General features: G+C 40.4%; 1 protein-coding gene across 1 annotated transcript in view; it reads right to left on the bottom strand.

Moving 5' to 3' along the window:
• The window catches only part of LOC138789258 (mucin-5AC-like), a 106,197-nt gene that overhangs the window by 24,174 nt on the left and 64,772 nt on the right, over positions 1–17,251 (bottom strand). Inside the window, exon 29 of the mRNA XM_069967859.1 lies at positions 1,864–11,547. Coding sequence (XP_069823960.1) covers positions 1,864–11,547 — 9,684 coding nt within the window. The remainder of the gene's footprint in view (positions 1–1,863; positions 11,548–17,251) is intronic.

The following is a 17,251-nucleotide window of genomic DNA, read 5'->3' as shown; positions in this document are numbered from 1 at the left end:
CGCCACCGCTCCGGTCGCCCCCCCCGCCGCTCCGATCACCACCCCCGCCGCCGTTCCGGTCGCCCCCCCGCTCCGATCGCCAACAACCCCCCCCCCCCCCGCCGCCGCCGCTCCCATCGCCCCCGCCGTCCCACGGTCATACGTTACCTGCTCCGCGCAGCAGGTCTTCAGCCATCCCCGGCTCTTCAGTGCACTGATTGGCTGAAGAGGGGAGTCGGGAATTTCAAACGGCTCCTCTTCAGCCAATCAGTGCTCCTCTTCAGCACTGATTGGCTGAAGAGGAGCCGTTTATAATTCCCGGCATCCCTCTTCAGCCAATCAGTGCAAGGCAGCACTGATTGGCTGAAGAGGAGCCGTTTGAAATTCCCGCCTCCCCTCTTCAGCCAATCAGTGCAAGGCAGCACTGATTGGCTGAAGAGGAGCCGTTTGAAATTCCCGACTCCCCTCTTCAGCCAATCAGTGCAAGGCAGCACTGATTGGCTGAAGAGGAGCCGTTTGAAATTCCCGGCTCCCCTCTTCAGCCAATCAGTGCTGCCTTGCATTGACTGGCTGAAGAGGGGAGCCGGGAATTTCAAACGGCTCCTCTTCAGCCAATCAGTGCTGAAGAGGAGCACTGATTGGCTCTTCAGCCAATCAATGCACTAAAGAGCGGGGCCGGGGATGGCTGAAGACCTGCTGCGCGGAACAGGTAACGTATGACCATGGGCCGGCAGGGGCGATCGGGGTGGCGACGGCGGGGGGGGGTGTCGACCGTAGCGGCGGTGGGTGGCGATCAGAGCGGCGGGGGTAGCGATCGGAGCGGCGGGGGGGCGACCGGAGCGGCGGGTGGTGATCAGAGCGGCGGCAACAATGAGAGCGGCGGGGGTGGCGATCGAGCCGACGCAGGGGGCTGCGGATGAGCGCGGGGCCGGGCTGCGAACGGGGGGCCGGGCAGCGGGCGGGGCTGCGGGTGGCCGGACTATCGCGCGATGACTGTTTACACGGAACGATCGGCGAATTTTTTGCGAAAGACGATTTGATGGCATGTTGAAAGATCAAAACGGACGATTTCTCGTCGTTTGATCGTTCGCTCCGTTTACACTTACGATTATTGTTCAAATTCGATCGTTATCGCGCAAATTCGCCCGATAATCGTTACGTGTAAACGCACCATAAGTAATGAAAATATCATACATATCAACATACATGTGGCTGTTTTATTTGAAGGGAATCTGTCACCATTAAAATGCTACCTAAGCTATTGGCATCATGGAATTGGAATATCTGATCTTTCAAAGATTAAGAGTACAGACCATTGAGTGACTCCTGGACTCCTTATCACAGAATGAGCAGGGTGTTCAATCAACATGTTGCAAGTTATACTGAATCTTTAACCACAAAGATATATATATACTGTTTATATGAATTTGCTCAGTCCTTCCTGCTCTATAACATGGTGGTCATAGATTAGATAGTATTGTCTTGGTGACAGGTTCCCTTTCAGGGGATGTTGTAATACATAGCGGCATTGTCCCTAATAAATTTGAATATAGGATGGGCATTTCTTGTAGCATTAAAAAAAAAGTCTAAGATGGTTGCTTAACAACTGTGTGGCAAACAGTTACTGCAAAGTTAACAAAAACTGTACTACTTGTACATTCCCCTAAAAAATATCTACTTTTAAAACTGAATGTTTCCCCAAAACAACCAATCAAAGCTAGGGTTTTATTCCTTCAACTGCTGTGGTAATATGACAGCTGTGTTTTGTTTGGTTGTTATTGGAAACAAAGAGTTTCACAGATTTTCATCAGCTTTCTAACTAAAATTAGAATTTCTGTAATAAAACAAACAAATTCAGTTAATTCAGATATAGAGAAAACCTACCTGTAGAAGAAGCATTTGATGTAGATGTCGCTAACAGAGATGTTTCTCTTGTGGCAGATGTTGTATTCTCAATTGTTGAACGGTTGGGAGAATGATTTGATGATGAAGTATGTTGATCTCTTGGTGAAGTTCTTGTAGTTGTCATAGAGAGACAGCAAAAGAATGCCATTGCATAATCATAGCAGCCATTATTATGCCCAGGATTATTTTTGTTTTCACAAAGTAATCCATTTTCCACATCGCAGCTGGCATTTTGCAAAATTCTCTTAAAGGGAATATGAGGATATGCACTAACTCTACAGTCAACGGCTTTGATGTCTTCTTTGTACTTGCACACGTCTTCTCCATGATCTTTTGCAATTTCATAAGTCTCTTTATCTCCTCCATATTTATCAGATGTTGGATGATTTATATTGACATACTTTGTCCAATAGCATACAGGAATAGTTGTAGCAGATACTGTTGTTGTTGGATTTCTTGGCGAAGTAGTTGCAGTAGAAGATGTTGTAGAGTGGCCTCTGGTAGTTGTTGCAACTGCTAGGGTCGGTAATGATGTGACTTCTGTTGTTATAGGGTTGGGAGAATAACTTGACAATGAAGTATGTTGACCTCTTGGTGAAGTTCTTGTAGTTGTCATAGAGGGACAGCAAAAGAATGCCATTGTATAATCATAGCAGCCATTATTATGCCCAGGATTATTTTTGTTTTCACAAAGTAATCCATTTTCCACATCGCAGCTGGCATTTTGCAAAATTCTCTTAAAGGGAATATGAGGATATGCACTAACTCTACAGTCAACGGCTTTGATGTCTTCTTTGTACTTGCACAAGTCTTCTCCATGATCTTTTGCAATTTCATAAGTCTCTTTATCTCCTCCATATTTATCAGATGTTGGATGATTTATATTGACATACTTTGTCCAATAGCATACAGGAATAGTTGTAGCCGATACTGTTGTTGTTGGATTTCTTGGCGAACTAGTTGCAGTAGAAGATGTTGTAAAATGGCTTCTGGTAGTTGTTGCAACTGCTGGGGTCGGTAATGATGTGACTTCTGTTGTTATAGGGTTGGGAGAATGACTTGACAATGAAGTATGTTGACCTCTTGGTGAAGTTCTTGTAGTTGTCATAGAGGGACAGCAAAAGAATGCCATTGTATAATCATAGCAGCCATTATTATGCCCAGGATTATTTTTGTTTTCACAAAGTAATCCATTTTCCACATCGCAGCTGGCATTTTGCAAAATTCTCTTAAAGGGAATATGAGGATATGCACTAACTCTACAGTCAACGGCTGTGATGTCTTCTTTGTACTTGCACACGTCTTCTCCATGATCTTTTGCAATTTCATAAGTCTCTTTATCTCCTCCATATTTATCAGATGTTGGATGATTTATATTGACATACTTTGTCCAATAGCATACAGGAATAGTTGTAGCAGATACTGTTGTTGGATTTCTTGGCGAAGTAGTTGCAGTAGAAGATGTTGTAGAGTGGCCTCTAGTAGTTGTTGCAACTGCTGGGGTCGGTAATGATGTGACTTCTGTTGTTATAGGGTTGGGAGAATAACTTGACAATGAAGTATGTTGACCTCTTGGTGAAGTTCTTGTAGTTGTCATAGTGGGACAGCAAAAGAATGCCATTGTATAATCATAGCAGCCATTATTATGCCCAGGATTATTTTTGTTTTCACAAAGTAATCCATTTTCCACATCGCAGCTGGCATTTTGCAAAATTCTCTTAAAGGGAATATGAGGATATGCACTAACTCTACAGTCAACGGCTGTGATGTCTTCTTTGTACTTGCACACGTCTTCTCCATGATCTTTTGCAATTTCATAAGTCTCTTTATCTCCTCCATATTTATCAGATGTTGGATGATTTATATTGACATACTTTGTCCAATAGCATACAGGAATAGTTGTAGCCGATACTGTTATTGTTGGATTTCTTGGCGAAGTAGTTGCAGTAGAAGATGTTGTAGAGTGGCCTCTAGTAGTTGTTGCAACTGCTGGGGTCGGTAATGATGTGACGTCTGTTGTTATAGGGTTGGGAGAATGACTTGACAATGAAGTATGTTGACCTCTTGGTGAAGTTCTTGTAGTTGTCATAGAGGGACAGCAAAAGAATGCCATTGTATAATCATAGCAGCCATTATTATGCCCAGGATTATTTTTGTTTTCACAAAGTAATCCATTTTCCACATCGCAGCTGGCATTTTGCAAAATTCTCTTAAAGGGAATATGAGGATATGCACTAACTCTACAGTCAACGGCTGTGATGTCTTCTTTGTACTTGCACACGTCTTCTCCATGATCTTTTGCAATTTCATAAGTCTCTTTATCTCCTCCATATTTATCAGATGTTGGATGATTTATATTGACATACTTTGTCCAATAGCATACAGGAATAGTTGTAGCCGATACTGTTGTTGTTGGATTTCTTGGCGAAGTAGTCGCAGTTAAAGATGTTGTAGAGTGGCCTCTGGTAGTTGTTGCAACTGCTGGGGTCGGTAATGATGTGACTTCTGTTGTTATAGGGTTGGGAGAATAACTTGACAATGAAGTATGTTGACCTCTTGGTGAAGTTCTTGTAGTTGTCATAGAGGGACAGCAAAAGAATGCCATTGTATAATCATAGCAGCCATTATTATGCCCAGGATTATTTTTGTTTTCACAAAGTAATCCATTTTCCACATCGCAGCTGGCATTTTGCAAAATTCTCTTAAAGGGAATATGAGGATATGCACTAACTCTACAGTCAACGGCTTTGATGTCTTCTTTGTACTTGCACACGTCTTCTCTATGATCTTTTGCAATTTCATAAGTCTCTTTATCTCCTCCATATTTATCAGATGTTGGATGATTTATATTGACATACTTTGTCCAATAGCATACAGGAATAGTTGTAGCCGATACTGTTGTTGTTGGATTTCTTGGCGAACTAGTTGCAGTAGAAGATGTTGTAGAGTGGCCTCTAGTAGTTGTTGCAACTGCTGGGGTCGGTAATGATGTGACGTCTGTTGTTATAGGGTTGGGAGAATAACTTGACAATGAAGTATGTTGACCTCTTGGTGAAGTTCTTGTAGTTGTCATAGTGGGACAGCAAAAGAATGCCATTGTATAATCATAGCAGCCATTATTATGCCCAGGATTATTTTTGTTTTCACAAAGTAATCCATTTTCCACATCGCAGCTGGCATTTTGCAAAATTCTCTTAAAGGGAATATGAGGATATGCACTAACTCTACAGTCAACGGCTGTGATGTCTTCTTTGTACTTGCACACGTCTTCTCCATGATCTTTTGCAATTTCATAAGTCTCTTTATCTCCTCCATATTTATCAGATGTTGGATGATTTATATTGACATACTTTGTCCAATAGCATACAGGAATAGTTGTAGCAGATACTGTTGTTGGATTTCTTGGCGAAGTAGTTGCAGTAGAAGATGTTGTAGAGTGGCCTCTAGTAGTTGTTGCAACTGCTGGGGTCGGTAATGATGTGACTTCTGTTGTTATAGGGTTGGGAGAATAACTTGACAATGAAGTATGTTGACCTCTTGGTGAAGTTCTTGTAGTTGTCATAGTGGGACAGCAAAAGAATGCCATTGTATAATCATAGCAGCCATTATTATGCCCAGGATTATTTTTGTTTTCACAAAGTAATCCATTTTCCACATCGCAGCTGGCATTTTGCAAAATTCTCTTAAAGGGAATATGAGGATATGCACTAACTCTACAGTCAACGGCTGTGATGTCTTCTTTGTACTTGCACACGTCTTCTCCATGATCTTTTGCAATTTCATAAGTCTCTTTATCTCCTCCATATTTATCAGATGTTGGATGATTTATATTGACATACTTTGTCCAATAGCATACAGGAATAGTTGTAGCCGATACTGTTGTTGTTGGATTTCTTGGCGAAGTAGTTGCAGTAGAAGATGTTGTAGAGTGGCCTCTAGTAGTTGTTGCAACTGCTGGGGTCGGTAATGATGTGACTTCTGTTGTTATAGGGTTGGGAGAATAACTTGACAATGAAGTATGTTGACCTCTTGGTGAAGTTCTTGTAGTTGTCATAGAGGGACAGCAAAAGAATGCCATTGTATAATCATAGCAGCCATTATTATGCCCAGGATTATTTTTGTTTTCACAAAGTAATCCATTTTCCACATCGCAGCTGGCATTTTGCAAAATTCTCTTAAAGGGAATATGAGGATATGCACTAACTCTACAGTCAACGGCTTTGATGTCTTCTTTGTACTTGCACACGTCTTCTCCATGATCTTTTGCAATTTCATAAGTCTCTTTATCTCCTCCATATTTATCAGATGTTGGATGATTTATATTGACATACTTTGTCCAATAGCATACAGGAATAGTTGTAGCCGATACTGTTGTTGTTGGATTTCTTGGCGAACTAGTTGCAGTAGAAGATGTTGTAGAATGGCCTCTGGTAGTTGTTGCAACTGCTGGGGTCGGTAATGATGTGACTTCTGTTGTTATAGGGTTGGGAGAATGACTTGACAATGAAGTATGTTGACCTCTTGGTGAAGTTCTTGTAGTTGTCATAGAGGGACAGCAAAAGAATGCCATTGTATAATCATAGCAGCCATTATTATGCCCAGGATTATTTTTGTTTTCACAAAGTAATCCATTTTCCACATCGCAGCTGGCATTTTGCAAAATTCTCTTAAAGGGAATATGAGGATATGCACTAACTCTACAGTCAACGGCTGTGATGTCTTCTTTGTACTTGCACACGTCTTCTCCATGATCTTTTGCAATTTCATAAGTCTCTTTATCTCCTCCATATTTATCAGATGTTGGATGATTTATATTGACATACTTTGTCCAATAGCATACAGGAATAGTTGTAGCCGATACTGTTGTTGTTGGATTTCTTGGCGAAGTAGTTGCAGTAGAAGATGTTGTAGAGTGGCCTCTAGTAGTTGTTGCAACTGCTGGGGTCGGTAATGATGTGACTTCTGTTGTTATAGGGTTGGGAGAATAACTTGACAATGAAGTATGTTGACCTCTTGGTGAAGTTCTTGTAGTTGTCATAGTGGGACAGCAAAAGAATGCCATTGTATAATCATAGCAGCCATTATTATGCCCAGGATTATTTTTGTTTTCACAAAGTAATCCATTTTCCACATCGCAGCTGGCATTTTGCAAAATTCTCTTAAAGGGAATATGAGGATATGCACTAACTCTACAGTCAACGGCTGTGATGTCTTCTTTGTACTTGCACACGTCTTCTCCATGATCTTTTGCAATTTCATAAGTCTCTTTATCTCCTCCATATTTATCAGATGTTGGATGATTTATATTGACATACTTTGTCCAATAGCATACAGGAATAGTTGTAGCCGATACTGTTGTTGTTGGGTTTCTTGGCGAAGTAGTTGCAGTAGAAGATGTTGTAGAGTGGCCTCTGGTAGTTGTTGCAACTGCTGGGGTCGGTAATGATGTGACTTCTGTTGTTATAGGGTTGGGAGAATAACTTGACAATGAAGTATGTTGACCTCTTGGTGAAGTTCTTGTAGTTGTCATAGTGGGACAGCAAAAGAATGCCATTGTATAATCATAGCAGCCATTATTATGCCCAGGATTATTTTTGTTTTCACAAAGTAATCCATTTTCCACATCGCAGCTGGCATTTTGCAAAATTCTCTTAAAGGGAATATGAGGATATGCACTAACTCTACAGTCAACGGCTGTGATGTCTTCTTTGTACTTGCACACGTCTTCTCCATGATCTTTTGCAATTTCATAAGTCTCTTTATCTCCTCCATATTTATCAGATGTTGGATGATTTATATTAACATACTTTGTCCAATAGCATACAGGAATAGTTGTAGCCGATACTGTTGTTGTTGGATTTCTTGGCGAAGTAGTTGCAGTAGAAGCTGTTGTAGAGTGGCCTCTGGGGGTTGTTAACACTGCTAGGGTCGGTAATGATGTGACTTCTGTTGTTGTAGGGTTGGGAGAATGACTTGATGATGAAGAAAGTTTATCTGTTGTTGAAGTTCTTGTAGTTGTCGAATGGGGACAACAAAAAAATGCTATTTTAGAATCAGGGCACCTATTATTAAGCCCAGGATTATCTTGGTTTTTACAAAGTAATCCATTTTCCACATCACAGCTGGCATTTTGCAAAACACTTTTAAAGGGAAGGTGAGCATATGCACTAACTCTACAGTCAACGGCTGTGATGTCTTCTTTGTACTTGCACACGTCTTCACCATGAGCTTTTGCTATTTCATAAGATTCTTTTTCTCCTCCATCTATATCAGATGTTGGATGATTTACATTGACAAACTTTGTCCAATAGCATACAGGAATAGTTGTAGCTGATACTGTTGTTGTTGGATTTCTTGGTGAAGTAGTTGCAGTAGAAGTTGGTGTTGGGTGGCCTCTGGTAGTTGTTGTCACTGCTAGGGTCGGTAATGATGTGACTTCTGTTGTTGTAGGGTTGGGAAAATGACTTGATGATAAAGTAAGTTTATCGGTTGTTGAAATTCTTGTAGTTGTTGAAGGGGGACAACAAAAAAATGCTATTTTAGAATCAGGGCACCTATTATTAAGCCCAGGATTATCTTGGTTTTTACAAAGTAATCCATTCTCCACATCACAGCTGGCATTTTGCAAAATACTTTTAAAGGGAAGGTGAGCATATGCACTAACTCTACAGTCAACGGCTGTGATGTCTTCTTTGTACTTGCACACGTCTTCACCATGAGCTTTTGCTATTTCATAAGATTCTTTTTCTCCTCCATCTATATCAGATGTTGGATGATTTATATTGACATACTTTGTCCAATAGCATACAGGAATAGTTGTAGTAGACACTGTTGTTGTTGGATTGCTTGATGAACTAGGTTTAGCAGAGGTTGTTGTAGAGTGGCCTCTGGTAGTTGTTAACACTGTTGGGGCAGATAATGAAGTGACTTCTGTTGTTGACATGTTTGGAACATGGCTAGATGATGTACTTGGTATGGTTGACTTCATGGTTGTTTTAGTTGTCACAGAGACACCTTCATTACAACAGAGGAGTTTAATTTCATAATTAAGGCACATATTATTTGGGCCAAGATTATCTTGGTTGTTGCAAAGTAACCCACTTTTAGGATTGCAGGTCACCTTTTGTGGAAGATCCCTAATATTAACACTACGGTAGGAGGTAGCTCTACATTCAATGTCTTTGACAGCTTCTTTGTTTGAGCAAACTTCTATCCCATTATTTTTAGCTATTTCGTAGGTCTCTTTATCGCCTCCACTTCTATTAGATGTTGGATGGTTTTCATCAATCCACTTTGTCCAGTGGCATACGGGAATAGTTTTAGTAGACACTGTTGTTGTTGGATTTCTTGGTGAAGTAGTTGCAGTAGAAGTTGGTGTTGGGTGGCCTCTGGTAGTTGTTGCCACTGCTAGGGTCGGTAATGATGTGACTTCTGTTGTTGTAGGGTTGGGAAAATGACTTGATGATGAAGTAAGTTTATCGGTTGTTGAAGTTCTTGTAGTTGTTGAAGGGGGACAACAAAAAAATGCTATTTTAGAATCAGGGCACCTATTATTAAGCCCAGGATTATCTTGGTTTTTACAAAGTAATCCATTTTCCACATCACAGCTGGCATTTTGCAAAATACTTTTAAAGGGAAGGTGAGCATATGCACTAACTCTACAGTCAACGGCTGTGATGTCTTCTTTGTACTTGCACACGTCTTCACCATGAGCTTTTGCTATTTCATAAGATTCTTTTTCTCCTCCATCTATATCAGATGTTGGATGATTTATATTGACATACTTTGTCCAATAGCATACAGGAATAGTTGTAGTAGACACTGTTGTTGTTGGCTTGCTTGATGAACTAGGTTTAGCAGAGGTTGTTGTAGAGTGGCCTCTGGTAGTTGTTAACACTGTTGGGGCAGATAATGAAGTGACTTCTGTTGTTGACATGTTTGGAACATGGCTAGATGATGTACTTGGTATGGTTGACTTCATGGTTGTTTTAGTTGTCACAGAGACACCTTCATTACAACAGAGGAGTTTAATTTCATAATTAAGGCACATATTATTTGGGCCAAGATTATCTTGGTTGTTGCAAAGTAACCCACTTTTAGGATTGCAGGTCACCTTTTGTGGAAGATCCCTAATATTAACACTACGGTAGGAGGTAGCTCTACATTCAATGTCTTTGACAGCTTCTTTGTTTGAGCAAACTTCTATCCCATTATTTTTAGCTATTTCGTAGGTCTCTTTATCGCCTCCACTTCTATTAGATGTTGGATGGTTTTCATCAATCCACTTTGTCCAGTGGCATACGGGAATAGTTTTAGTAGACACTGTTGTTGTTGGATTTCTTGGTGAAGTAGTTGCAGTAGAAGTTGGTGTTGGGTGGCCTCTGGTAGTTGTTGCCACTGCTAGGGTCGGTAATGATGTGACTTCTGTTGTTGTAGGGTTGGGAAAATGACTTGATGATGAAGTAAGTTTATCGGTTGTTGAAGTTCTTGTAGTTGTTGAAGGGGGACAACAAAAAAATGCTATTTTAGAATCAGGGCACCTATTATTAAGCCCAGGATTATCTTGGTTTTTACAAAGTAATCCATTTTCCACATCACAGCTGGCATTTTGCAAAATACTTTTAAAGGGAAGGTGAGCATATGCACTAACTCTACAGTCAACGGCTGTGATGTCTTCTTTGTACTTGCACACGTCTTCACCATGAGCTTTTGCTATTTCATAAGATTCTTTTTCTCCTCCATCTATATCAGATGTTGGATGATTTATATTGACATACTTTGTCCAATAGCATACAGGAATAGTTGTAGTAGACACTGTTGTTGTTGGATTGCTTGATGAACTAGGTTTAGCAGAGGTTGTTGTAGAGTGGCCTCTGGTAGTTGTTAACACTGTTGGGGCAGATAATGAAGTGACTTCTGTTGTTGACATGTTTGGAACATGGCTAGTTGATGTACTTGGTATGGTTGACTTCATGGTTGTTTTAGTTGTCACAGAGACACCTTCATTACAACAGAGGAGTTTAATTTCATAATTAAGGCACATATTATTTGGGCCAAGATTATCTTGGTTGTTGCAAAGTAACCCACTTTTAGGATTGCAGGTCACCTTTTGTGGAAGATCCCTAATATTAACACTACGGTAGGAGGTAGCTCTACATTCAATGTCTTTGACAGCTTCTTTGTTTGAGCAAACTTCTATCCCATTATTTTTAGCTATTTCGTAGGTCTCTTTATCGCCTCCACTTCTATTAGATGTTGGATGGTTTTCATCAATCCACTTTGTCCAGTGGCATACGGGAATAGTTTTAGTAGACACTGTTGTTGTTGGATTTCTTGGCAAAGTAGTTGCAGTAGAAGTTTTTGTGGAATTTTTAAATTCACCTTTGGTAGTTCTATCAGTTGTGGTTTTGAAAGAAGTAACATTTTTGATTGAAGAAGGTGTTGATTCAGATGAAGGTTTGTTAGCGGTAGTAAACGTTTCCTCAATGACAAATATATTGGCAGTTGGTGGTGTAGTTGGTTGAAGATCTGTGCAGTTCTTAATTTTAAGAATGTTTCCATCTGCTTCACATGTCATTTGGCTGCATTTACTATCTTCATTTTTGGAGGACGGAATAGTATCCTTATAGTTGTACACTTTGCCTTCATATATGCACTGGCAAGCTGAAAAGATTATAAAAATAAAAACAAAAGTTAACTTTTTAACTTTTTTTAAAAATGGTCTTTAGCCTTTAGAGCTTTTGCTAATGAACAAATAGCAAGTAAATCACTATTATTGTCCCTTTACTTTTTTTTTTTTTTCTCCATCAGTGCTAGGCTATGTTTCCATGACGTTCTTTCCTCTTGGTATTTGAAAATAAAACATTTAGGCTGGGTTCACACTATGTATATTTCAGGCTGTATTTGGTCCTCATGTCAGGTCCTCATAGCAACCAAAACCAGGAGTGGATTGAAAACCCAGAAAGGATCTCTTCACACAATGTTGAAATTGAGTGGATGGCCGCCATATAACAGTAAATAACGGCCATTATTTTAATATAACAGCCGTTGTTTTAAAATAACAGCAAATATTTGCCATTAAATGGCGGCCATCCACTCAATTACAACATTATGTGAACAGAGCCTTTCTGTGTTTTCAATCCACTCCTGGTTTTGGTTGCTATACAGCCTCAAATATACGTAGTGTGAACCCAGCCTAAATCTGTCAATTTGAGTTCAAAATGACAACTGTCATTTTGCTGTTTGGCTGCCCGTCAGTGCGTCGGGTCTGCACCTAGTGTAAATTGGTAAAAAGTTATACATTTTTGCTCAAGGATCTGGCATGTAAAAAACATTGTGGAATATTTTAAGTCTGTACCCTGCTCGCACAAATTTTTTAAACCAGGAACATTTTTGTCTGATATAGAACGAAAGCGATTACCGCTCAGCCTTTGCTTCTCTGAATGAGCAGAGATTAGTTGCCATCTATCTGAGACAAAAATGTTTCTAGTTGATTAATCTTGGCCACAGTGTAAAACATTCACTGTGGAACTAGCCTAAATCCATATCAAAGTATTGTATTTCTGTAGTGTTAAAAACCTTGGTCAGATGTTAGATGACAGTCAATGGTTATCAAAGCTTAAAGGGGTTTTCCAGTGCTACAAATTATGGCCACTTTCTTTCAGAGACTACATAACTCTTGTCTCCATTTCAGGTACGATTTGCAATTAAGCTCTATTCACTTTAATAGAACTGAGCAGTAAAACCCCACCCAAGCTGGAGACAAGAGTGGGGCTGTCTCTGGAAGAAAGTGGCCATGTTTTTGTAGTGCTGGATAACCCCTTTAATAACCACAAGTCTTTTTTGCAATGGTGTTTTTTCAGGGCAGTTTGATATTTCTATTTGCCTTTGCATTTTTCTAAAATCACAGCAGGCCCTATATTCTGCCCTACATTTTCTTTGGAAACATTGACTTGTTTTTCGTCTGTATGGGGCTTAATTTCTTAAGGACGCAATGGTTCTCTTCCTGGCCTTCTAAGAGCAAAAGGGGGTTGTCCAGCCAAAAAATGTTTCTTTCAAATCTACTGGTGTCAGAACGTTATATAGATTTGTAATTTACTTCTATTTAAAAATCTCAAGTCTTCCCATACTTATAAACTGTTGTATGTCCTGCAGGAAGTCATGTTTTATTTACATTCAGAAACAGTGCTCTCTGCTGACATCTCTGGCAGCAACTGTCCAGAGCAGTAGCAAATCCCCATAGAAAACCTCTTCTGCTCAGAACAGTTCCTGACTCGCCCAGAGATTTCAGCAGAGAGCATTGTTTCTGAATGTAAATAAACAACATTTCCTGCAGTACATTTAGTAGCTAATAAATATGGGAAAACTTGAGATTTTTAAATAGAAGTAAATTACAAATATATATAAGTTTATGACACCAGTTGATTTGAAAGAATGTTTTTTTTCGCTGGACAACCCCTTTAAGTTTCAACTTATACAGCTATTTGGGGTGTTATATATTTTTTTAAGTTTTTATTGGCACCATATTTATGTAGATGGGATATTTTGTTTGCTCTTTATTTATTTTTCTGATTTTTTTCTCTCTTCCCCACAAAAAATAAATAAATAAAAATGCTGTGAAAAAGTTCCTGTTTAAATTGACTCTGTACCCACAATTTGCCCCCCCCCCCCCCCCAACCACTTGTACCTTCAGATAGCTGCTTTTAATCCAAGATCTATCCTGGGTTCCGTTCGGCAGGTGATGCAGTTATTAACCTACAAACAACTTTTAAACTGGCAGCCCTGTGTTAAACGGCCGTGTCCTAAAATATCTGTGCCCTAACTTTGCACCACCCCTCCGTCCCTCCTCCCCACCCTCTTCATCATTAGGAATGCCCCTAGAACATTTTCTCCTGTCTAAACATTGCACAGGTGCCTTAACGATCCCATGTGCCGTGCAGATAGCTGCTTTTAATCCAAGATCTATGCTGGGGTCCGTTCGGCAGGTGATGCAGTTATTAACCTACAAACAACTTTTAAACTGGCAGCCCTGTGTCAAACGGCCGTGGCCTAAAATATCTGTGCCCTAACTTTGCACCACCCCTCTGTCCCTCCTCCCCACCCTCTTCATCATTAGGAATGCCCCTAGAACATTTTCTCCTGTCTGAACATTGCACAGGTGCCTTAACAATCTCATGTGCCCTGCTGACACAGGTGATAAATAGTAGAAAATCTGCCTGGAGCATTCCTTATGATGAAGAGGGTGGGGAGGAGGGACGGAGGGGTGGTGCAAAGTTAAGGCCAAGGTCGTTTGACACAGGGCTGCCAGTTTAAAAGTTGTTTTTTAGGACAATAACTGCATCACCTGGCAATCTAAAGGTACAAGCGGTTTGGGGGGGGGGGGGGCAGATTGTGGGTACAGAGTAGCTTGAAGACAAGACTAAGATCCCTACACAGAGCTATTATTTGCCAAATCGGGCCAATAGGAGCAGATTTTGCTCCCTGCTCCCTAAAGACAATGATCAGCCAAGGAACCGATCGTTGACTGATCGCTGTCTTTCAACATAAAAATCATTAGCCGCTGATATGAGGGTAAAGAAAATAGTAAAGATGAGTACTTACCTGCCCACATTCCCCAGTTGTCCTACTGTGTGGTTTTTGTAATCCCCTGCTTACCATAGTTGCCTCCTTCTCTTCCGAACTCATCTCTGAAGTGACAGGCCGCTCTGCCAATTGCTGGCCTCAGCATTGTCTCATCTTGGCCAGTGATTCGCTGAGAGGCCTGTCACTTCAGATAGAGGACAAGAAGTATGAGTTGCAGCTGCAGTGACAAGCAATCCCACAGACAAGACTTGAGGACACTAGGGGAGCATAGGTAGGCAAATACATCTTTTAGGTTTTTCTTCTATATTGTTTTGGGGGTTTTTTTTGCCAAATTTACCAAAAAGAAGTGAAAAAAATGCTAATAAGTAGAATGCTATGTGGGGATGGGGTTTCAGTCACAGTATTTGTTATTTTGTGACATTTGAGTCATATTTGTGTTGGAATGAAGCAGTTCGTTTTACTAATTTTTATACTGTGATTTTTTTTTTTTTTTAAATGTTGATATTTGGCCTCATTCCATTCCATTTTGTTTTGTTTTTTTAAGAGACCACCTCAGTTATGAAGTAGATTTAACCCTTTAAGGACCAGGCCCAAAATGACCCAGTGGACCTAGCAAATTTTCATTTTTGCATTTTTGTTTTTTCCTCCTCCCCTTCTAAGAACTCTAGCACTTTCATTTTTCTATCTACAGGGCCATGTAAGGGCTTGTTTTTTTATAGGAGTAGTTGTACTTTTTAATGGCTTCTTTCATTCAACCATAACATGTATGATGGAACTCCAAAATTATTATTTATGAAGATTTAACTTGGTGAAATCGTAAAAAAGAATGCAATATGGTAATGTTTGGGGGGTTCCTGTGTCTACGTAATGCAGTATACGGTAAAAGCAACATAATATCGTTATTCTATAGGTCAGTCCGAACACAACCATATGCATGTTTACACATATTCTCTAATGTTATACTTTTTTTTTTTATGAAATCCTTTTTTTTCTCAATTAATTATTAATAAAATGGGCCTATTTTGATGCTTATAACAGTTTTATTTTTTCACCTATGGGGCTGTATGAGATGTAATTTTTTCCGTCATGATCTTATATGATATATATGATGATATTAATACCATATTTGTGAAGATTGGACGTTTTGATCACTTTTTATTTTATTTTTTTAATATAATTTAACAACAATTGGTAATCCGTGCACTTTTATCGCTCTTTTCGTTTACGCCGTTCGCCGTTGGTGATGACGCTTGTTATATTTTAATAGATCGGACAATTAGGCACGCTATGGTGTATTATATGTTTATTTATTTATTTTTATATGTTTTATTTATATAATGGGAGAATGCAATTTTGTAATTTTTGGAAGGTTCCCGTGTTTGAATAATGTACTTAACAGCAAAAGTGACATGACAAATTTTCTAATGTTTTTTTTTTTCTTTTTATTGAATTTTTTTTTGCAAATAATAATTATTAACCCCTTAAAGACCGGCCCAATTTCCATTTTTGCGCTTTCGTTTTTTCCTCCTTGCGCTTAAAAATAGAGATGAGCGAATAGTGAAATATTTGATTAGATTGGATTGGATTCGAATAGCTCCCGATATTCGACTATTCGATCAAATATTGAATCCCATTATAGTCTATGGGAGAAAAATCCTTGGGACTTGGAAATCAAGATTCGACGAATCGGAGGTCACCAAGTCCAAGATAACTTTAGAAAGTGATGCAAACACCTCTGGAATCTGGGAAAGCAGGGAAGCAGTATTACAGGGCACGGTATTGCAGGCAATAATGTCGATCCCAGTAATAGTTAATATTTAATTAATAAAACAAAGTTTCGTTCTAAAAAAAATATTTTTGTTGTTCAATAGCTTAATTAAAACGAATCCATGCTTTTGCAATTAAATATAATGTTAATAAAAATATATATATAAATAAATGTGTTTATATTTATTTATTTATTTATTTAAAATTGGAGGGTGTAGACGGCACTGTGCGGCAATAGCTCCGGTGGGTGCTTGAAAAAATTTTTATTGGGAAACTGAAACGTTGTATTACACATAATGGGTGAATAAATTAACTTGCTTTATTCACTATATCTGGAGTGCCGCCTCATCGCTACCTTGTTTGTATTTATTTATTTATTTATTTACAGTATATTTAACCCCTTCCCCCAATATGACGTCCAGGGACGTCATGAAAAGCAGTGCCAGAACGCATCATGACGTCCCTGGACGTCATGCTTTCCCTGCCTCTCCCCTCTGTCCCTAGGTGAGATCGGGCAGCAGGAGGAGGCTGTGTCACACAGCCTCCTCCCGCTGCCACTGCCCGGAGGGGAGCCGTGCTCCCCCCGGGCAGTTAACCCCATAGATGCCGCGGTCAGTGTGACCGCAGCGTCTATAGGGAGATATGCTTACCCCTGCTGATCGGGTGCCTGGGAGGAAGCTGCGACACATGCTGCTGCGCTCCCCCCAGGCTCTCCTTCTTTGCTGCTGATCCCCCCGTGCAGCCGCCCCCTCCCCGTGCCCCCCCACATGGCTGCCCTCTTCCTGTGGTCCTACCATCCTGAGCCGCCCCCCCTGCCGATCGGGTGCCTGGGAGGAAGCTGCGGCACATGCTGCTGCGCTCCCCCCAGGCTGCCCTTCTTTACTGCAGAGCCCGCCGAGCCCCCCGTGCGGCAACCCCTTCCACATGCTCCCCCGGCTCCCTCTGCACTCCACTAACCCCCCAAACACCCGCCCCCCCGGAGCCGCGCGAGCAATCGCACGACTCCGGGAGGGTATCC

The sequence above is a fragment of the Dendropsophus ebraccatus genome, chromosome 4 (genome assembly GCF_027789765.1).
Source record: "Dendropsophus ebraccatus isolate aDenEbr1 chromosome 4, aDenEbr1.pat, whole genome shotgun sequence".
Classification (NCBI taxonomy): domain Eukaryota; kingdom Metazoa; phylum Chordata; class Amphibia; order Anura; family Hylidae; genus Dendropsophus; species Dendropsophus ebraccatus.
Note: the sequence above shows the minus strand (reverse complement) of the source record. Positions and strands in the feature narration are given on the sequence as shown.